This window comes from Moschus berezovskii, chromosome 4 (assembly GCF_049115385.1).
Source record: "Moschus berezovskii isolate FMDL1 chromosome 4, NW_MosBer_1.0, whole genome shotgun sequence".
Taxonomy (NCBI): Eukaryota; Metazoa; Chordata; class Mammalia; order Artiodactyla; family Moschidae; genus Moschus; species Moschus berezovskii.
In genome coordinates, this window is record NC_142463.1 from 102945658 (window position 1) to 102968549 (window position 22892).

At 43.5% G+C, this 22892-nt stretch overlaps 1 protein-coding gene across 1 annotated transcript in view; it reads right to left on the minus strand.

Moving 5' to 3' along the window:
- LOC129556737 (myomegalin-like) overlaps positions 1 to 22892 on the minus strand; it is a 631881-nt gene that overhangs the window by 599500 nt on the left and 9489 nt on the right. Inside the window, 11 exon segments of the mRNA XM_088835003.1 lie at positions 10639 to 10760; positions 11355 to 11544; positions 12658 to 12777; positions 13466 to 13597; positions 14703 to 14954; positions 17902 to 18069; positions 20031 to 20183; positions 20803 to 21026; positions 22113 to 22164; positions 22581 to 22774; positions 22776 to 22808. Coding sequence (XP_088691129.1) covers positions 10639 to 10760; positions 11355 to 11544; positions 12658 to 12777; positions 13466 to 13597; positions 14703 to 14954; positions 17902 to 18069; positions 20031 to 20183; positions 20803 to 21026; positions 22113 to 22164; positions 22581 to 22774; positions 22776 to 22808 — 1640 coding nt within the window.

Here is a 22892-nt window from a genome sequence, read left to right on the forward strand (position 1 = left end):
AAACAAAGGAACAAGATAAAACCCCAGGAGGACAACTAAGTGACGTGCAGGTAGGCAATCTACCAAAAAAAAATTGAGAGTGATGTTGGGTAAAGATGATTGAAAATCTCAGAAAAGAATGGAGGCACAGATCAAGAAGATACAAGAAATGTTTAACAAAGAGCTAGAAGGTATAAAGAACAGAGTTTTACAATAACTAAAATGAAAAAGGCACCAGAAGGAATCAGTACCAGAATAAATGTGGCAGGAGAACAGATAAGTGAGTTGGAAGACAGAATGGTAGAAATCACTGCCATGGAACAAAAGGAGGAAAACAAAATAAGGACAGTTTAAAACTAATGCTCTGTGGAGAGGATACTGGCCCTCCTAAAACATTCCTTTCCATGAACAAGTCTACAACTGGAGTGAGTATCCAATGCTTGTTAGGAACCTGGGTTTGGACTACTTTTACCATCTGGCTTCATGAACTAAAATCTTCTGGTGTGACCAAGGAAAAGTAACTGATATTGAATCCATGAAAAATGTCATGCTTTCACTTTCATGCATTGGAGAAAGAAATGGCAACCCACTCCAGTGTCGGACACAGAGTCGGACACAACTGAAGTGACTTAGCAGCAGCAGCAGCAGCACATTTCTCAAGAATCAATCTTCAAAAGTCCTTTTCTTCGCCATGGATAAAGAATTCACATTACAAGGAGGATCCTTACAGGAAGGGTGATCCCTGGAATACCATCTGCTGCTGTGAGGACATAAACTCATAGAGTCCAAGTCCTGGAGGTGGCTTTGACACCAAGGTGGCAGATGTCTACCTGGCATCCAAGTACAAAGCCAATCCCATCAGTGGGCCTACAGTACAAGGAGGTCTCCCTGTTTTATTACTGGAGCCATTTCAACAAAACTCTCCATGAAAGCATGCCAGAGGCCTAAAGCTTTGATTTTATTACCATGAAACCAAGTTTATAACTTGACATAAAATGAAAGAGGGAGATGAGGGAATAGAATGGAACAGAAAGCTTCAAATACGATGCCAAAGGCACTATTTTTGCTATGTTTTTCCATTCAGAACTAGTCTTAATAAAATACATTCAATTTTTTTTTTAAAGAAAAAAATTAGGACAGTTTAAGAGACTTCTGGGACATTAAATGTACCAACATTTGTATTATAGGGGTCCCAGAAGGAGAAAAGAGAAAGAGCCTGAGATAATATTTGAAGAGATAATAGCTGAAAACACTCTTAATGTGTGATAGGAAACAGTTGCTCAAGTCAAGAAAGTGAAGACAGTCCCGTACAGGATAAACCCAAGGAGGAACACTCTGAGACATGTATTAGTCAAATTGGGAAAAATAAAAGACAAAGAGAAAATATTAAAAGCAACAAGAGAAAAACAAAAAATAACACACAAGCAAATCACCATAAGGTTATCAACTGATATTTCTGGCTGAAACTCTGCAGGCCAGAAGGGAGTGGCATGATATATTTAAAGTAATGAAAGGGAAAAACCTACAACCAAGAATAGTCTATCCAGAAAAACTCTTGTTCAGATGTGATGAAGAAATCAAAAGCTTTACAGACAAGCAGAAGCTGAGAGAATTCAGCACCACCAAACCAGCTTTGCAACAAATGCTAAGGAAATTTCTCAAGGCAGAAAAGTAAAGACCACTAGAAACAAAATTACAAATGGGAAAGCTTATTGGCAAGGCAAACATATTGTAAAGGTAAACATACTGTAAAGGTAGAGAGTTATCCACACACAAATACGGTATCAAAATCAATAATCATGAGAAGTGCAGAGTATAAAAGCAGGCTATTGGAAATTCATCTGAAAGTAAGAGATGGACAATTTAAAACAATCTTGTTTATATATAGACTGCTATGTCAAAACCTCATGGTAACCACAAAACAAAAATCTACAATTGATACACACAAAAAGGTAAACAACCCAAACACAACATTGAAGACAGTCATCAAACCACAAGAAAAGAGAATATAAGAGGAATGGAGGAAAAAAGACCTACAAAAATAAATCTAAAGCAATTAACGAAATGGCAATAAGAACATATGTATCAGTAATTACCTTAAGTGAAAATGGATTAAATGCTTTAATCAAAGACACTGACTGACTGAATGGATACAAAAAGACACATATATGCTGTCTACTAGAGACCCACTTAAGAACTAGAGACATACTGACTGAAAGAAAGGGAATGGAGAAAGATGCTCTATGCAAATGGAAATCCAAAGAAAGCTGGAGTAGCAATACTCGTATTAGACAAAATAAACTTTAAAATAAATATATGACAAGAGACACAGAAGGACAATGCATAATGACCACAAGAGCAATCCAGGAAGATATAACAGTTGTAAATATAAATGCACCCAGCACATGAGCACCTCAATATATAAGGCAAATTCTAAGAGCCATGGAAGGAGAAATTGACAGTAACACAATAATAGTGGAGGACTTTAATACCCCACTTACATCAATGGACAGATTAGCCAAACAGAAAATCAGTAAGAAAACAAGAGCCTTAAATGTAACGTTAAACCAGATGGAGTTAATTGATATGTTTACAGCATTCCTCCAAAAGCAGCAGATGATACATTCTTTTCAATTACATATGGAACATTCTCCGGGATTGACCATATGCTGGGCCAGAAAGCCAGCCTTGAGAAATTTAAGAGAACTGAAATCATAGCAGGCACCTTTTCTGACCACACACTATGGGATTAGAAATAAACTATAAGAAAACTATAAAAAAAAAGTGAAGAAAAATAATATGCTTCTAAATAACCAATGGATCATTGAAGAAATCAGAGGAAATTTAAAAAATACCTAGAAACAAATGAAAATGAAAACATGATGATCCAAAACCTATGGAACACAGCAATAAATCTTACCTAAGAAAACAAGAAACATCTCCAACAACCTAATCTTATAACTAAAGCAACTAAAGAAAGAAGAACAAACAAAATCCAAGGGTAGCAGAAGGAAAAAATTCAAAGATCAGAACATAAATAAATGAAATAGAGACAAAGCAAAAGAAAAGATCAATGAAATTAAAACCTTGCTCTTTGAAAAGAGAGACAAAATAGATAAACCTTTAGCCAGATTCATCAGAAGAAAAGAGAAGGCTCAAATCAATACAATTAGAAATGAAAAAGAAGTTACAATAGAACCACAGAAATACAAAGGATCATAAGAGACTCCCACAAGCAACTGCATGCCAATAAAATGGACAACCTGTAAGAAATGGACAAATTCTTAGAAATGTACAATCCCCCAAAACTGAGCCAGGAAGAAATAGAAAATATAAATAGACCAATCACAATTACTAAAACTGAAACTGTAATTAAGACACTTCCAACAAATAAAAGCCCAGGACCAGATGGCTTCACAGGCAAATTCTATTTAGAGAACAGTTAATACCTATCCTTCTGAAACCATTTCAAAATATTACAGAGGAAGGAACACTCCCAAACTCATTCTAAGAGGTCACCATTACTCTGATACAAAACCAGACAAAGATGCCACAAAAAAAGAAAATTACAGGCCAGTGATATGAAATTGTCATGTTCATATCACTGATGAACATGACACAACAAAATACTAGTAAACTGAATCCAACAATACATTAAAAGGATCATATACTATGATCAATTGGGCTTTATCCCAGGGATGCAAAGAGTTTTCAATATCCGCAAATCAATCAGTGTGATAAACCACATTAACAAATAGAAGAACACAAATCACATGATCATCTTAATAGATGCAGAAAAAGCTTTTGACAAAATCCAACAGCCATTCATGATAAAAACTCTCCAGAAAGTGGGTACAGAGGGAACCTTTCTCAACATAATAAAGGTCATATGTGACAAACCCACAGCTAACATCATACTCAACAGTGAAAAGCTGAAAAAGAAAGTATTTCCTCTAAGATCAGTAACAAGATAAGGATGTTCATTCTTGCCACTTTTGTTCAACATAGTTTTGGAAGTCCTAGCCACAGTAATCAGAGAAGAAAAAGAAGTAAGAGGAATCCAGATTGGAAAAGAAGTAAAACTGTCACTATTCGCAGATGACATGATTGTTGTTTAGTTGCTAAGTTGTGTCCAACTCTTCTGTGACCCCATGGATTCTAGCCCACCAGGCTCCTCTGTTCATGGGATTTCCAAGGCAAGAATACTGTAGTAGGTTGCCAATTCCTTCTCCAGGGGATCCTTCCTAACCCAGGGGTCAAACCTATGTCTCCTGCATTGGCAAGTGGGTTCTTTACCATGTTGGGAAGCCCAATATGATTCAGTTCAGTTCAGTCGCTCACTCATGTCCGACTCTTTGTGACCCCATGAACCGCAGCACGCCAGGCCTCCCTGTCCATCACCAACTCCCGAAGTCCACTCAAACCCATGTCTAATGAGTCAGTGATGCCATCCAACCATCTCATCCTCTGTCATTCCCTTCTCCTCCTGCTCTCAATCTTTCCCAGCATCAGGGTCTTTTCAAATGAGTCAGCTCTTCACATCAGGTGGCCAAAGTATTGGAGTTTCACCTTCAACATCAGTCCTTCCAATGAATACCCAGGCCTGATCTCCTTTAGGATGGACTGATTATTCTACACATAGAAAATCCTAAAGATGCTACCAGAAAACTACTAGAGCTGATCAATGAATTTGGTAAAGTTGCAGGATACAAAATTAATACACAGAAATATCTTGAAATTTTATATACTAACAACAAGAGGTCAGGAAGTGATATTAAGGAAACAATCTCGTTTACCATCATATCAAAAAGAATAAAATATCTAGGTGTAAACCTACCTAAGGAGGCTAAAGACCTGTCTTCTGAAAACTATAAGATGCTGATGAAAGAAATCGCACATGACACAAACAGATTGACAGATATACCATGTTCTTGGATTGGAAGAATCAATATTGTCAAAATGACTACACTACCCAAGGCAATCTACAGATTTGATGCAACCCCTATCAAATTACCAATGGAATTTTTTGTGGATCTAGGACAGAAATCTTAAAATTTGTATAGCAACACAAAAGAGCGCAAATAGCCAAAGCAATCTTAACAAAGAAAAATGAAGCTGGAGGAATCAGGCTCCCTGATTTCAGACTACAGTACAAAGATACAGTAATCAAAGCAGTATGGTACTGACACAAAGATCAATAGAACAGGCTAGAAACCCCAGAAATAAACCCATGCACCTATGATTAATTAATCAACAACAATGGAGGCAAGACTCTACAATGTATATAAGGTGGTCTCTTCAATAAGTGATGCTGAGAAAACTGGACAGTTACATGTAAATGAATGAAATTAGAACATTTCTAACACCATACACAGAAACTAACTCAAAATGGATTAAAGATCTAGATGTAAGACTGGATACTATAAAACTCTTAGAGGGAAACCGAAGCAGAACACCCTTTGACATAAATCTCATCAAGTTATTTTTGGATCCATCTCCTAGATTAAAGAAATAAAAACAGAAAGAAACAAATGGGACCTAATTAAACTTAACAAGCTTTTGCACAGTAAAGGAAACCATCAACAAAATGAAAAGACAACCCACAGCATGGGAGAAAATATTTGCAATCAATTGATTGACAAGGGATTAATCTCCAAATTATACAAACAGCTGATGCAGCTCAATATCAAAGAAACAAACAACCTAATCAAAAAACAGAAGATCTAAATAGACATTCTCCAAAAAGGACATTTCAGATGGTGATAAACCACATGAAAAGATGCTTAACATGGCTAATTATTAGAGAAATGCAAATCAAAACTACAATGGGGTATTACCTTGCACTGGCCAAAATGGCCATCATCAAAATATCTTCAAACAATAAATGCTAGGTTGGTTGTGGAGAAAAGGGAACCTTCCTATCCCGTTGGTGGGAATTTAGTGTAGACACAGGGAGAACAGTATGGAGGTTCCTTAAAAAACTAAAAATAGAGCTGCCATATGATCCACCAATTCCACTCCTGAGCATAAATCTGAAGAAAACCATGCTTGGAAAAGATCCTTGTGCCCCAGTGTTCACAGCAGTACTGCTTACAATAGCCAAGACATGGAAGCAACCTAAATGTCCACTGACGAATGATTAAAGGAGATATGGTGCATGTATACAATGGGCTATTCAGTTCAGTTCAGTCGCTCAGTCGTGTCCGACTCTTTGCGACCCCATGAATCACAGCACGCCAGGCCTCCCTGTCCATCACCAACTCCCGGAGTTCACTCAAACTCACGTCCATCGAGTCGGTGATGACATCCAACCATCTCATTCTTTGTCGTCCCCGTCTCCTCCCACCCCTAATCCTTCCTAGCATCAGACTCTTTTCCCGTGAGTCAACTCGTCGCATGAGGTGGCCAAAGTATTGCTTAGCCATAAAAAAGAATGAGATAATGCCATTTGCAGCAACATGGGTGGACCTAGAGATTATCATACTAAGTGAAATCAATCAGACAAAAAAACACAAATATAATATCACTTATATATGGAATCTTAAAAAATGAATACAAGTGAACTTATTTACAAAAGAGAAACTGACTCACAGACCTAGAAAACAAACTTCTGGTTACCAAAAGGTAAAGGTGGGGGGAGGGATAAATTAGGAGGTTGGTATTAACATAAACATCCTCTGTAATAACCTATATGGGAAAAGATTCTGAAAATGAATGGATATATGTCTGTGTATAACTATATCACTTTTCTGTACACCTGAAACTAACACATTGTGTATCAAATATACTCCGATACTTTTTTTTTTATTTTAAAAGAGAAACAAAAAGAACAAAGTGTGAAGACTTAACCAAACAAATTCAGATTTTACTATAAAACTCTAACAATGAAGACAGTTTGTTATTGGTGGAAGAATGGACATACTGATTAATGGAACAGAGTGAAGAATTCAGAAATAGACTCACACACATATTGGCAAATGATTTTTTTGCCTCGGCAGTTGTTTTTCAATGGAGATGCCAAGCAATTTGAGGATGGTCATGGTGATGAAAAATCGATTGTGTTTCTATATCCTAGCAAAAAAATCACTTAGCAGTTGAAATGAAAATGTTATCCCACACATCAGAAATATTTATGTAAAAATTAAAATATGAAAGATGAAAATACCAAAAATTACAAAATATTACTAACAGAAATTATGGTCAATTGATTGTCAACAAAACTGCCAAGGTAATTAAATGGGAAAAGGACATTCTTTGTAACAAATGGTGCTGGAAAAACTGGATATCAGTATGGGGAAAAAAGAACTTTAACCTTTTTGTCACATCATATACAAAATTAATTCAAAATGAAACACAAGCCTAAACGTAAGAGCAAAAACTATAAAACTTCAAGAAGAAAAATACAAGGAAATCTTTACGATCTTGAGATAGACAAAGCTTTCTTCATTAGGACATAAAGAAAAGCATAAACAATACAAGAAAAAAAATTGATGTTCAATAGAATCTAAAAAGTGCTGTCTTTCAAAGACAGCACTAAGTCTAAAAGTACTTAGAGAAATATTTGCAAATTATTTTTCTGATAAATTAATTATACCCAGAATAAAAATGTCTTTAAAGAAAACTTTTACTTGGGGAAAGGTCAGCGTGGGAGCTGGTTGTCTGCAACAATCGCTGCATCAGTTCAGTTCAGTTGCTCAGTTGTGTCCAACTCTCCGCAACCCCATGAATCACAGCACGCCAGGCCTCCCTGTCCATCACCAACTCCCGGAGTTCACTCAAACTCATGTCCACAGAGTCGGTGATGCCATCCAGCCATCTCATTCTCTATCGTCCCCTTCTCCTCCCGCCCCCAATCCCTCCCAGCATCAGAGTCTTTTCCAGTGAGTCAACTTGTCGCATGAGGTGGCCAAAGTATTGCATTTTCAGCTTTAGCATCAGTCCTTCCAATGAACACCCAGGATCGATCTCCCTTAGAATGGACTGGTTGGATCTCCTTGCAGTCCAAGGGACTCTCAAGAGTCTTCTCCAGCACCACAGTTCAAAAGCATCAATTCTTCGGCGATCAGCTTTCTTCACAGTCCAACTCTCACATCCATACATGACCATGGGAAAAACCATAGCCTTGACTAGACGGACCTTTGTTGGCAAACTAATGTCTCTGCTTTTTAATATATTATCAAGGTTGGTCATAACTTTCCTTCCAAGGAGCAAGCATCTTTTAATTTCATGGCTGCAATCAGCATCTGCAGTGATTTTGGAGCCCAAAAAAATAAAGTCTGACACTGTTTCCACTGTTTCCCCATCTATTTCCCATGAAGTGATGGGACCAGATGCCATGATCTTTGTTTTCTGAATGTTGAGCTTTAAGCCAACCTTTTCACTCTCCTCTTTCACTTTCATCAAGAGGCTTTTGAGTTCCTCTTCACTTTCTGCCATAAGGGTGGTGTCATCTGCATATCGGAGGTTATTGATATTTCTCCCAGCAATCTTGATTCCAGCTTGTGCTTCTTCCAGCCCAGCGTTCCTCATGATGTACTCTGCATAGAAGTTAAATAAGCAAGGTGACAATATACAGCCTTGACGTACTCCTTTTCCTATTTGGAACCAGTCTGTTGTTCCATGTCCAGTTCTGACTGTTGCTTCCTGACCTGCATACAGGTTTCTCAAGAGGCAGGTCAGGTGGTCTGGGATTCCCATCTCTTGCAGAATTTTCCACAGTTTATGGTGATCCACACAGTCAAAGGCTTTGGCATAGTCAATGAAGCAGAAATAGATGTTTTTCTGGAACTCTCTTGCTTTCTCCATGATCCAGCGGATGTTGGCAATTTGATCTCTGGTGCCTCTGCCTTTTCTAAAATGTACTTGAATATCTGGGAGTTCACGGTTCACATATTGCTGAAGCCTGGCTTGGAGAATTTTGAGCATGACTTTACTAGCGTGTGAGATGAGTGCAATTGTGTGGTAGTTTGAGCATTCTTTGGCATTCCCTTTCTTTGGGATTGGAATGAAGACTGACCTTTTCCAGTCCTGTGGCCACTGCTGAGTTTTCCAAATTTGCTGGCATATTGAGTGCAGCACTTTCACAGCATCATCTTTCAAGATTTGAAATAGCTCAACTGGAATTCCATCACCACCACTAGCTTTGTTCGTAGTGATGCTTTCTAAGGCCCACTTGACTTCACATTCCAAGATGTCTGGCTCTAGGTCAGGGATCACATTATCGTGACTATCTTGGTAGTGAAGATCTTTTTTGTACAGTTCTTCTGTGTATTCTTGCCACCTCTTCTTAATATCTTCTGCTTCTGTTAGGTCCATACCATTTCTGTCCTTTATTGAGCCCATCTTTGCATGACATGTTCCCTTGGAAGCTCTAATTTTCTTGAAGAGATCTCTTGTTTTTCCTATTCTGTTGTTTTCCTCTATTTCTTTGCATTGATCACTGAGGAAGGCTTTCTTATCTCTCCTTGCTATTCTTTGGAACTCAGCACTCAGATGCTTATATCTTTCCTTTTCTCCTTTGCTTTTCACTTCTCTTCTTTTCACAGCTATTTGTAAGGCCTCCTCAGATGGCCATTTTGCTTTTTTGCATTTCTTTTCCATGGGGATGGTCTTAGTCCCTGTCTCCTTTACAATGTCACAAACCTCTATCCAGAGTTCATCAGGCACTCTATCTATCAGATCTAGTCCCTTAAATCTATTTCTCACTTCCACTGTATAATCACAAGGGATTTGATTTAGGTCATATCTGAATGGTCTAGTGGTTTTCCCTACTTTCTTCAATTTAAGTCTGAATTTGGCAATAAGGAGTCCATGATCTGAGCCACAGTCAGCTCCTGGTCTTGTTTTTGCTAACTGTATACAGCTTCTCCATCTTTGGCTGCAAAGAATATAATCAATCTGATTTCGGTGTTGACCATCTGGTGATGTCCATGTATAGAGTCTTCTCTTGTGTTGTTGGAAGGGGGTGTTTGCTATGACCAATGCGTTCTCTTGACAAAACTCTATTAGCCTTTGCCCTGCTTCATTCCATGCTCCAAGGCCAAATTTGCCTGTTACTCCAGGTGTTTCTTGACTTCCTACTTTTGCATTCCAGTCCCCTATAATGTAAAGGACATCTTTTTTGGGTGTTATTTCTAAAAGGTCTTGTAGGTCTTCATAGAACCGTCCAACTTCCGCTTCTTCAGCGTTACTGGTTGAGGCATAGAGCTGGATTACTGTAATATTGAATGGTTTGCCTTGGAAACGAACAGAGATCATTCTGTTGTTTTTGAGATTGCATGGGTGATCAGAATTCACATCTGAGATGTTTTCAAATGATGACACCACCAGAATGGTTCTTTGCATTTTTATATTTTACATATAAATCACTGTATAATCTGGACTTTGATTAACTTGTCTCAGACCATCCAGGTAGGTGAAGTTTGACTCTTGTAGCCTATTTTTAAGGATCTGTAGGCTGAATCTTGCTCTTGTCACCAGCATCTGGGCTTTGTGTGTGAGTGTTCCCCACTTCTTATTGGGATCCTCAATGACTGAGGCTTTTTCTCAGATAGAACAAAGTAAGTTTCCAAGATCTCCAGAACTCCCAAGGTAAAGACTTCACAGGAAGCTTTAGCAAGAACAAGAAGCCCACAGCGTGGGGAAGAAGGGAAAACATACCTTTCAGCCCCTTGGAGTCGCCATAAAGTGCCTCATAGATCTGTAGCTCTGACTGGAGGGACTGGAAAAGCTGCTGTTTCTCTTCGCACTGTTGCTGCAGGAGGGCCAGCTTATGCTGCAGCCTGGCAAGGGAGAAGCAAGGGTTCACTGAGCAGGTGGATTCCTATCAGGGGAAGAGGCTCTGAGCCAACTTTTGCATCAGAGAATTTTAGCCCGAGATGTCTCCTGAGGTGTCATGAAGACCGCTGCCTTTATTCCGCAGATGTGGCGAGAGAGGCTCAGGAGGTCAAGTCCCTTTGCTTAGAGCTGTGCAGTTAGCCATCACACCTGGGACACACCACCTGGTGTTCTTGCTGCCCCACCGGGTCTTGTCATGTTGTCCAGCAATTATTACAGGGTTTATGCTGGGAAGCAGCATCAAGGCTGGTGTCGACCTCCTAGGTTATGATGGGACTCATATCCTAAAACTCACTGGAAGGACTTTCTCCAGAATCTGATATGCTGAAGCCTTATATAAGAGGGTTTTACTCTCTCAACTTTGGAGTGAAAAAGTCATTCCTAGAGAAGTCCTTCCTTCTGTTCAAAGTTACCCATAAATCTGAAATAGCAGAGGGGATATCAAGGTTTCCAAAAAGGACCATTCACTGACTTGCCAATATCCCTTTTTCTAAATCAGAAAATACGGCCGTCTTCCTTTGCAACGGGCTCCCTCTAACCCAGAGTCTTTCTCCTGGAGAGACAGTCGTTCCTCCTGGAAATGCAAGATCTCCTGCTGCTTCTCTTTCAGGTCTTCCAGTAGCTGCTGCCGGTCCACCTTTTGGTGCTCCAGCTCCATTTCCAGCTCTTGAAGGTGGGATCGAGAGGTCAGCAGAGCCTCCCTCAGGCGTTCTGTTTCCTGGGAGTGCTCTGGTAAGCAGGACACAGGAGTACTTATATCATAGGGTCAAAGGTCAGCAGGAAGATTAAGCCCAAGCACATCCATCCTGACAAACAGAACTAAGGTGAAAGGAAGGCCAGCTTATGCTGCCTGGGAGGCAATGCCAGTGTCTGCTGTTACATCCACACGCTCCAAGGAGTGGGAGCCTCTTTCTCTGCAGAAAGAGGTTGCTGCTGTGATTCAGTATGGCCCACTTTGGTTTTAGGGAACACACTCTTGCTTCCTAACTCTATTTTCTAAGTACTCACATACCCTCTATGCAATAATCCACTCGTGAGTTTTGCCAAGGATCAAGAGGCTTATGTAGAAACCTCTCTTAATGTCTTTTTCCTTTCCTACAAGCATTATTTCATTCTGGGCTTAATCCTCTTAGCGGCTATTCTTTGTCTGTTTGGATATTCAATAAGTATTTGTAAATAAAAATAATTTGTGATTGAAAAAACATTGATTTCATTAACTCAATTAACACTAAGGTCAGCACCCACCCCCGCCCCCCAGGCCCAAAAGGAAATGATGCCCACACATGGATGCTCACTCAAAAGTGTTGAGAAAGCTCTGGAAGATGTTTTTCTAGCACCTCCAGACACAGTCATGAGGACCAGGGACCAAAGAGGAGCCCTGAGTGTAGGAGGAGGGAGATGGAGAGGAGACACAGCACATCAGCACGAGAGGGACACAGGGAGCTTCCGCGAGGTCTTGGAAGAGCCTGAGAGGGTGTGTAGGCCTCCTGCTCCTCCCTTTCCTGGACTGAAACCAGCTGTGAGTGTGGGGAGGTAGGACGGGCACTAACTGGTGTCCAGGTTGGTGGCTAATGACTGAATCACTGCACGTGGGTCGCACAGAAGTGGCTTTCCTACAGCTCCTCCTCCCTGGAGCCTAGGTGTCTGAGGGCCCACGGTTCGGGATTGTCAGAAAGTAGCCCTTTCTAGAGTGAGAAAAGCTATGGGAGTTTGGTGTTGGTGGGTCTGAGCAGCTCTGTTCTCTCCACCTTCTCCTCTCTTAGGTTCTCCAGTTGGTGATGGGTATGGCCAGGGAAGAAAGGGATACAACACTGACCACAGTTTGTGGCTTTTGGCACTCACCTCTGGAAACATGACTGAGCTGAGCCTGAAGCCTGTGGTTTTCTTCCCAAAGGACTCTGCTCTCATTGGAAAGCTGAGGTGTGGACTCCAGGCCCAGACTGTAGAAGTTAGAGGTGGAGCCTGTCCGAGGAAGTGCAAGCAGGTAAGTTACACATTTGTGTAACAGAGGATCTCTGTTTGCTCGTTCTCTGCCTCCAAAGACACTGTCCCAACCCAGCAGAAAACCCTGAGGACTTGTCTCCTGGTGGGACGAAGTCTGCTGGGCTGAATGCCTGGCTTTCCTGTGGCTCCTCTGCATGAGTTCTTTGCATGCATTTCATGTGCCCTGGGTGAGCAGTTCAGGAGGCTCTGTTCCCTAAATAGCTGCTCTTGCTGCAGTGTGGACAGGTCAAGGGTGTTTGGAAAGGCCGGCCTCCCGGTGTCAGCAGCCTGGGGGAGAGTGTGGGCAGGAAGACCACTTTGGTGAGCGGCTGCAGGAGGCCTTGCAGACCTGGCTCCACCACATGCCAGTCACAGAACCAGGGCACAGAAGTCAGCAGGCAGCAAATGAGCAGCTTTAGGGTAAAGGAGAAGTCAGAGGATTCTGGGGACCAGATCTGGTTAGACCTGCAGTGAGGAGAGTTACTCTCTGAGCTCAGATACAGCAACAAGGGGAGGGGAACGGTCCTTGCCCCCTGCCTTGCTGACTGTAAGGAGCAAGTGGAGGAAAGCAGACCACAGTGCTTTGAAATCTGTGACGCTCTTCTCTAGGGAAACCTTAGATTCTCCCTAAGTAGACCGGAAATAGGAGGCCCTGGGCCTCTCCTACCGCTTTCGCGGGCAGTGGAGCTGAGCCTGTGTTCCAGCTGCTCCCGCAGGCGATCGTTAATGCAGATGGACTCCTCCAGGCGCTGGCGCAGGTTGCGGATTTCACCAAGATGCTCCTCTAGCAGGTCAGCCCGTGCAGCCACCCAGGAGGACAGGAAGAGGTGGAGATGGAGCATCCTGGGGCCCACTTGGGGGCTTTGCCAGTGGCCTCTCAGCAAGACCCTTAAACATCACTGTCCTCTCTCATGGGCATATGGGAGGTCAGGTGACTTTGTTTAAAGAGTGAATGGCGGCAACATATATATATGTATGTGTATATATATATATATGTATGTATACACACACACATAGTGGAATATTTAGTTCAGTTCAGTTCAGTCGCTCAGTTGTGTCCGACTCTCCGCGACCCCACGAATCACAGCACGCCAGGCCTCCCTGTCCATCACCAACTCCCGGAGTACACTCAAACTCATGTCCACAGAGTCGGTGATGCCATCCAGCCATCTCATTCTCCGTCGTCCCCTTCTCCTCCTGCCCCCAACCTTTCCCAGCATCAGAGTCTTTTACTCAGCCATAAAAAATAATGAAATAATGCCATTGCAGCAACACGAATGGGCTTAGAGATTGTCATACTGAGTGAAGTCAAAGAAGGAGAAATATCGTATGACATCCCTTATATGTGGATTCTAAAAAGAAATGATACAAATGAACTTACTTAGAAAAAAGAAAGAGACTCACAAACTTAGACAACAAATTTATGGTTGCCAGGGGGAAGGTTGGGGGAAAGAGATAGGGCATTTTGGATGGACATGTACACACTGCTATATTTAAAATGGATAACCATCAAGGACCTACTATATAGCTCATAGAACTCTGTTCATGTTATGTGGCAGCCTGGATGGGAGGGGAGTTTGAGGCAGAATGGGTATGTGTGTATGTATCACTGGGTCCCTCTGCTGTTCATCTGAAACTATCACAACATTGTTAATCGGGTATACCCCAATACAAAAAAAAAAGGTTTAAAATTAAATAACCTATCACTTTTACCCTAAAAAAAGAGTAATTTGGTTTTAAACACAGGACAGCTGGTGCTAAGCAAGCCCCATGGGCCTCCTCCCATATAGGGGTGCATGTAAGGGAGTTGTAAGTGTACATGTCCACTTGCCAGGGTAACTGGTAAATGCAAGAGGTTCCATATGGTTTAGAGAAACAATTGACCTTCTCGGCTTTGTATTTACCTGTGGGTTTGGTGTTAAGCTGGTACATGGAGGAGCCTGAGGATAGGTCCCCAGATATGCTCCCTTTCTGAGGTCTCATCATGTCCCACTGGCCACTGCTGCCCAGGTACCCAGGCTCCAGGATTCTGCCCAGTTCGGTGGTGCTCCTTGGAGGACAGAGGGGCTGGGTAGGGTTGCGGTAATGGGAAGGTCTGGCTTCTATATGGTCGGTTGGCAATGTGGCTGGGGAAGCAGGATGAACACTGGTGACACCTGGGCAGAAGGAAACATGAGTGAGAAGCAGTAGCGAACACAAGGATCAGCCAGGAAGCGCGTGATTGAGGAGAACGGACACTGACGGGGACACACGGGCTGAGGCCTCAGCGGCAGCGGAACACCAGTGAGATGGAGACTTAGACCCTGGAGGCTGCGACTCTCACCCTGTGTATTTGTGAGCAAGAGACTCAAGAGGTAGGGGGTGAATAAAGTCACCCATGGACACAACAGGAAAGTCCTGTGGCCCTAACCTGGCTCCCGTGATAATGCCTCATGATAGAGTCCAGGAAGTTCCTGGGGAGAACTCACTGGGAAAGTCAGGGGTTCAGAGTGTGATGGCCATAGCACTGAGCACACCTGCCAACAGGAATATTTGTGTTCCTGTGAGTACTTGCTGTTCCGGAAGCTAAAGTGCCAGTTTTTCTAGTTTTCCTTTGGGGTTGTCAGAAGAGAAAGGGGGCATAAATCCAGCTAGAATGGTGGACCCAGTCACTCCAGACTGAACTCTTTGCTGAAGTTGGGGGAGGTTCTGTATAAGCTAAGGGGTGATTTGAATCTTACTCAACACGATTCAAGGAACTGAAATGTCATCACTTGCATCTGAAGAGTCATGAACACTCTCCCATGGGGGAGGTAGGACCTTTCATTTCATAGGCTGATGCCTTCATAGATCCTGTGAAATCATGGGCCTTCCCATCATCTCCGCTTCTATTTAAAAATAATCCCAGCTGGGTGAGAAAGGGAAAGAAGTGAACCGGCTATAGTTCAGGATATTCACATTCAGAAGACTGCTTTCTAGGGATTATCGACATGAGCAGCAAACAGTAGCTCTGCCTAAGAAACAGGAGTGAGGAGTGAGGTCCTGGTGTCTTCCAACCAAGTCAACCCCCTTTGAGGGATTAATGTAGTTGGCAGTTGCCAATTTTGATCCTTATTTATAACTGTTCTCAAATTTGGCTACATTCTGGAATCATCTGAGACAATGTAAAAACAAGTACCAGTGCCTGGTTCCCCAGAGATCTGACCTTAACGGGTATGTGGTTCAGCTTAGGTACTGAATGTTTTAAAATCGTCCTAGCTGATTCTAAAAGGCAGGAAAGTTTGAGAAGTATTGTCAAGCATCTCCCCTTCCCCAATTTGAAAACTACTAGATATTCATTAGGATCAGTGGAAATTAAGGAGGGGGATGAAAAATGTAAGCATGCAAATTACAGTCCAGGATTTAAAAGAGACATGACTCCCTACCTCGTCCACACCTCTTTCAACCCCAACCCCACACAAAGAGAAGGGGAAATCAGTGGTTGTTGACACTCAGTTTACTTTCTCACCAAGGTCGCAGGAGGCTTCAAATCTATCAGTAACAGGGATCAGTAGTCTCATGTTCCAGTCTCCCTGGCCACACAATACAGAGCGCATGCCCTAAACCATGCAAAAACACCAGACAGACACTTGCACAAGAAGATTTTAGCTCCATAGAGACCTGAGAAGCTGCCCCGCACCACTATCCACTCGGAAGCTTGGTTTAAAGCACAGGAGGAGAGCTGATGAGCCCTTTGGAGAGGACTGTGCTTAACAAGGCAAAGAAAGCGCTATAGCCTTTCTTGCCAAGGCTGGACCACCCAAAATCTGGCCCATGGAACAGACTGGTTGTGACTCCAGTTCAACCCGCATCAGCAGACCATTTCATGCACAGTGCTCTCTTTCCTGTCTCTAGCTTTGGGCAAAGACAACTTGACAATGTGGAAAGATGAAGGAAAAGGAAGTGAGGAAATGAAAAGTAGTCTAGTGAACACTCTTGCCTTTCGGCATGGAACAGATTTGTTATCCATCAATTGTTGGTTCCAGATCTGCTATGGTAGCATGGTAGCAAGTTCTAGTTCAGAGAGAATAGCACATGCTGTCATCTCTAAAGAGAGAAAAGACTTTGGCAAGGGGACTCCAGCATTGTTCAGCTGAGCTCAGCCTGTGCTCTCAGCAGGACTGTAACAAAACCATTCCAGATGGAGAAGGTATGATGGAAACATGGAACCAGGAGCAGAAGATCCAAATTCAAGCCCATTTCTCGCCCTTCCTAGTGACCTTGATCAAGTAACCTCACTCTCTGAGTTTTAGTTCTCTGCCCTGGCCCTGGCACACAAGGTAAGACCATGTTCACGTTGGTAGGTCCTTAGATTGCTATACCCATGTAACACTGGTAGCAGAAGGTAGCCTCTTAGACCTCACTGCCTGCTGGAAGGAACATGTGCAGACTCTCCTTAAAAATGATCTCAGTCTAGCTGGAAATCAAACTAATGTTAGAGTAGACAGTGTATCCAATTTCAGGGATACTGCTGCTGCTGCTGCTGCTGCTAAGTCACTTCAGTCGTGTCCGACTCTGTGTGACCCCATAGACAGAAGCCCACCAGGCTCCCCCGTCCCTGGGATTCTCCAGGCAAGAACACTGGAGTGGGTTGCCATTTCCTTCTCCAATGTGTGAAAGTGAAAAGGGAAAGTGAAGTCGCTCAGTCGTGTCCGACCCATACTAATGTGGTCTAAATGGGGCTCAAGGTGTACACATTCTCAGCTTGTGGTCTATGGTGACCATCAATCTCTGGCCCATCCAAGCTCTTCTTTACAGGCACAGACCATGGTTATAAGGTAATTTCAAATTGCTTTCTAGTTTTTTTAAAAGCACTACTAGAGGGCAAATTCATCACGTGAAGTTCTTTTCTTATTTCACACAGGAGCATAGTTAGTTAGCTACTAACTGATGAAACAAACACATGAGAAAGATAACAGCAAATATATTTCCAAAAACAGCAAGCGCAGCTCTCCCTCAGTTGTCCACTGATAGCGTGTACCCCTGTGTTATTTTGAAAACTCTGCCATCCAGCCAAAGCCATGCAGAGACACACAGTGTGGGTCCGCCTTCTGCAAGCACACGAACGCAGCAGGAAGTGCTCACTTTCTCCTAACTGCTTCCGCAGCATCTGCAGCTCCTGCTGAGCCTCCGCCAAGGAGACCATGGGCGTCTCACAGCAGCCAGGGAGGGGAGGGCCAGCAGAGCTGAAAGGCAGGAAGCTGGGTGGAGCTGAGGGCAGTGGTGACTGGGGTATGCATTGGAAATGAAGGCCTAGAAACAGAAAGTCAGGGAGAAAGGACACAAGTCATTAGACCAAAAGGGAGAGAAAAGAACGGGTGAAAGATTGAGAAGGTGAAACTATTTCCTGACCAGGTGTCTCCCTGGGGAGTGTCTGTCATTCAATGTGGTGATGACTAAGATGGCCAAGGGGGAGCAGAGCTACCCAAGAGTCTGGCTTATCTCACCTGCTCCTTCTTCTCCCCTGCCAGGGCTATCCTGCATTCACATTCTATGCTCATCTGGAAAACAATTGGTTATAAAAAGGCAAGGTAGCATTACCATAGCTCAGGCAGCCATGAGAGCCCCATCCTAGCCATCTGGGCATGGCAGGTCAGGATGGCTCTGCCTGAATGCTCTCAGGAGCCCTGGGGTGCTGCTGCCAGCATGGGCCAGTCCTGGCCCCCGTGACAAGACTCCCCTACACCTAGAACTCCTGAAAGCAACAGGACTCACCCTGAGGAGGACAGGAGTGGACTAGGAGAGTGGGGACGCTGGCATGACTAATGCATGAAATTCAAGGCTGATGGAAACAAACTTGAGAATCCCAAATCACTGTGCTCATTCACCAAAGGAAAAATAAAAGCCTTGGCAAACTGAAAGACACAGTGGCATGCAAAAATCTGTCTGAACATTCAAATAGTTTAAGAAAAATGCTTAATATATGTGGATTCTTCCGTCCTTGATGCAGACCTACTGAATCATAAACTCTTGTCAGAAAGTTTTTTAAAAGGAAAAACTTCACAGGTGATCATTATGTAGTACATCTATCGATTTCAGGAAGCCTGGGAAGTTCTGACGTTTGAATCTCTCTCCTTTTCCTAAAAACATTTGAAGGGCATGTAGCCCACGGAGGGAGCAGAACCCAAAACATCTAGACTTGTGGAGACTGTTCCACACAGAAGACAGTGATCACATTCCGAAAAACATCCCTTATCCCAGGATGCTGACATGGTATCAGAGCAGTACAAGACCCTGAATTACCAAGTGACACAGCCCAGGCCTCCTTCAGGAAGGCATTCTGACTCTAAAACCTTCGACCTTCTGCTCTTTTTCATCCCAAAGCATTCACAGAGATGTCTACAGTGCTTGGCGAATGGTTTTTCCCCATGATTTCCTGGTTTAGCTGGAAACTTTGGCCCAGAAACTTTGAGCCCAAAAAGAGTTGGACACATTCTTTTCCTTAAGATTTGGGTGACTTGCTCTCAAGAGGGACAAGGATGGCAGAAGAAAAGTGTTCTTCTGTAGGTATCTCTACTGAACACAACCTCACCACAACCACGCTGAAGGCAGGCAGCCAGTCATCTTGTTGGGGGGCAGCAGGTGAGAATAAGGTTTGCCTGTTCTGTGCATTGCTAGTGTGGAGCTGTGATTGGATAATACACCCCCTGGTAACTAACCTGAGGCAGGTAAATGAAATATACAACTCTGTCAGTCCAAGATATACACCATGTATATCAAGGATCACCAACCCATTCATAAAACCATGAAAGATAATGTAATGTGAACAGAATTCCTTCTAAGGATACTGAAGCTATGAAGGAAATAGCCCCACCAACTACAAAGGCTCCTCTGCAGAGAAAATGGGGAAAACACACAAGAGAGCAGCGGATGGAAATTTCTTTTTGCTCTCTGGCTACAATAATCCTGAGAGAAACATTTTGCCTCTTTGATTTCCAGGGTAAAATGAGAGAAAGAAATGAAGATGATTCTTTTAAAATGATTAGCCAACTACTGGTCAAAATTGGTATGCAGCTCAAAGTCTGATGTGGATTATTTATTTTTCTACGGTAGTTAAAGACTAGTCAGACCCTATTAGTGAATTTGAATGGTCTCTTGATTTTTGTCTAGGATTCAATGTATCTAAGCTCCTAATGATGCTTTTCTTATCCCTGAAGAAAAGTCAAAGCTGAGTGAGAGGAGATGAAGCCCCTGCCCCATTGGCTAGTGCATACCTGGATGGGCCTGGCTGGCCTCCATGGGGGGATTCTGGGGAGTTGGGAAGCTGATGGGGTTGCTGCTGGGTTCGGCCTTAACCCCATGAGATGAACTGGTTGCTGATGGTTTGGAAGACAGTACAGCAGAATGATTTGAATGGTGGATGGAATCTACAAAACCCATGAATGAAAGAACATGTTTGGTATTCTTCGAAGAACTGGAATCTGATCTTACAATGTAACCAGGGCAGAGCCTTGTTGTCAGGGAAAGCACCAAGCGCAAGCACTGTGAGCAGCTTTCATTCCTGACTTGCAGATTGCTCCTTCAGTGAGAAAAGCCACCTGAGAGGCGACAGTGGGGCTCAGAGCCTGAAACCAAGGAAAAGGCACCTCCAAAAATAGCAGGCAAGTGCAGCAGCATATGTGGACACCCAAGGAAACTTGGGGGTTCAGAAGCTGCACCTGGCTGGAGGGATAAGACACCCCATCTTACAGAAGGAGATCAATCAGACAGATTGTGTGCCCGTGAGGCAGTGCGGAAGCAGAAGTCCCCATCCTCTTCTCACTCTCCCCACTGTGGTTTGCCTGGTCCAACAGCATCCAGGTGAGAGGAGACCCAGTGACAGGGTCAGCTTGTAGAATCAGGAGCAAAGCAAAGGTCCTGACCCACTGGGGCCTAGGCTCGGCATGGTTCAGCCTGACACATGCCAAGGCGTATCTATAAAGCCTGGATGTAGAAGTCTCCTCTCAGCCTAGAAAAAGGTGGCTCCACTCAGAAAGTGGAGGCTACCTGAGCGACCAGGCGACGCTTTCTTCTCTTCACAGTGTGTGTACTCGCTGGTGATGTCCATGTCAGAGCAGGCTTCCAGCTCGTCAGACAAGAAGGAGGAGCTGCTGGGAGAGCGCTGGGAGTCAGACAAGGCATGATTGCTGCACGGCGTGAGGGAGCGGGTGTCCAGCTTGGCCTGCAGGACTTCAATCACTTTCTCCTTCTCCTGCAGCTCCCTGCTAAGCCTAGTGGGGTGAAGGAGGACAACAGGGGAAGGCAGAATCACTGGATGAGCTAGTCCTTATGAGGAAAACTACGTAAGTCAAGGGGACCATGCCTGCAGAGAATAAATGAATTACCCATCTCTGGTTTAGGGTGAAAAGTAGGCCGGGTGCAGAGGGAGGGGGAGCAAGTGGTGCCCAGTGCACTGGCCACATGATACGCTGAGGACCCGCAGGGGCTCAGCCAGGCCTCTGAGGCACTGCTGCTCCAAGCCTGGTCCCCAGGACAGCTGGAGTCCGAGAACTGCTGGTTCCCGGTCTCCAACAACGTAAGTACAGAAACGGACGGTGAGCACTGAGAAACACAGCAGGGTGGCATTCTCACATCCTCCAAGAGGACGTAAGTAGAATCATCTGGTTGATTAAGGTACAGACCAGGTGTATGTCTATGACAGATTAGAGATAAAAACAAACTCCTTTGTCCTTCACCACAGATATTTTGAGGAGCACTGGGTGCTCTAAAGCACACTCATGACACAAAGGGATTTGAACTAGTAAACAAAGGACTCTGAGTCTGAATTTTATTGCACATAATAAGAAAATATGCAATGACTCATTGAAAACTGGTTTCCAAGGCACTGTAGCCTCCCAAGACCTGCAACATTAAGGAATTTTATTAGGAACTGTAATACAATTCTTTTTTTCCCAAGGAAACTGTGTGGCCACTAAACTAGCTGCTAACTCCACTTGGGGGTAAGCCAACTTGGCAAAAAGTGCACCATGTACTTAAACACACAGAGTTGGGGAGCAGAGGAGATCCTTGGGGTGCCAAGGACCCTTGAAATTTGGTAAATTTACTTTTAGGTCAGACTGACTCTAGGTTACTAAGCCTGGAGAATCATTATACAAATAGAAATCAATAGAATTCTATCAAAAGAGTGTAAAGAATTAGCCTAAAAAGAACAGGAAGGTGTTTCATGAACAAATGAATTCAATACAATCAGTATTTTCCATACCCCCTCCGCCCCCACTTCTGTCTTGTGAAGTTGCAGCCCTCTTGATCCCTTAGGCCTTGTTCCCAATTACTTTACCAGATTCTATTTGAATTACCTCAGAGCCAGTGGCTCGAGTCCAGCTTGATCTTTCTCACTTTTATGATCCTCTGAAAACCAAATTCAGAAAGAAACAGTAAGAAATTAATCAGGTCTCACTTTACACATTATAAGTGCAAGAGCCTATTCGAGTACAAAATAGTGACCACTCTATGTGTGGTCAGGACATGTGGGAGACCTCAGGCTGCATCTTTAGAGAACAGACCTGCAGGATCTCCAGCGTTCACCAGGCAGAACTTCCCTGACCTGGCGATCACCATCATGACTGCCTTTGCCCCAAATCAATGCAAAAAAGTTTAAAAGGCACTTGCCAGTGGCCCACCGGCCAGTCCTGATCCCATCATGGCCCCCAGGAAAGAAGTAGAAACAGGACTTGGGTTAGCAGCTGTGGTGGAGGTGAGGCGGCCACTGGGGGCTAGGCTCTGGGAGTGACTGAGAGGGTCCCGAAGCCACGAGGCCAACTTACTGGTGCTGAGTTTGCTGGTGAGCCGTTCTGTCAGCTGGCTGCCCTGGGCGAGGTGCTCCCGGAAGCTCTGTCCCAGGTAGTAGTCAATGTCGTTGCTCCTTAGGAGGTCCTCGAAAGACTTTACCGTGTCTTTCGAGTGCTGGGTGAGGAGATAACAGATACCTCTCCCTTCCCGTATTTTCTGACGTAGGACCAGAGAACTGGTCCTGAATCAGGGAATCACATTTCCTAATGAATGAAAGAAGAGGAAAGAGTAAGAATGGAAATTTAAGCTATGGGGGCTTCTGTAGAGATTTCTGTCAGAGCATCTCT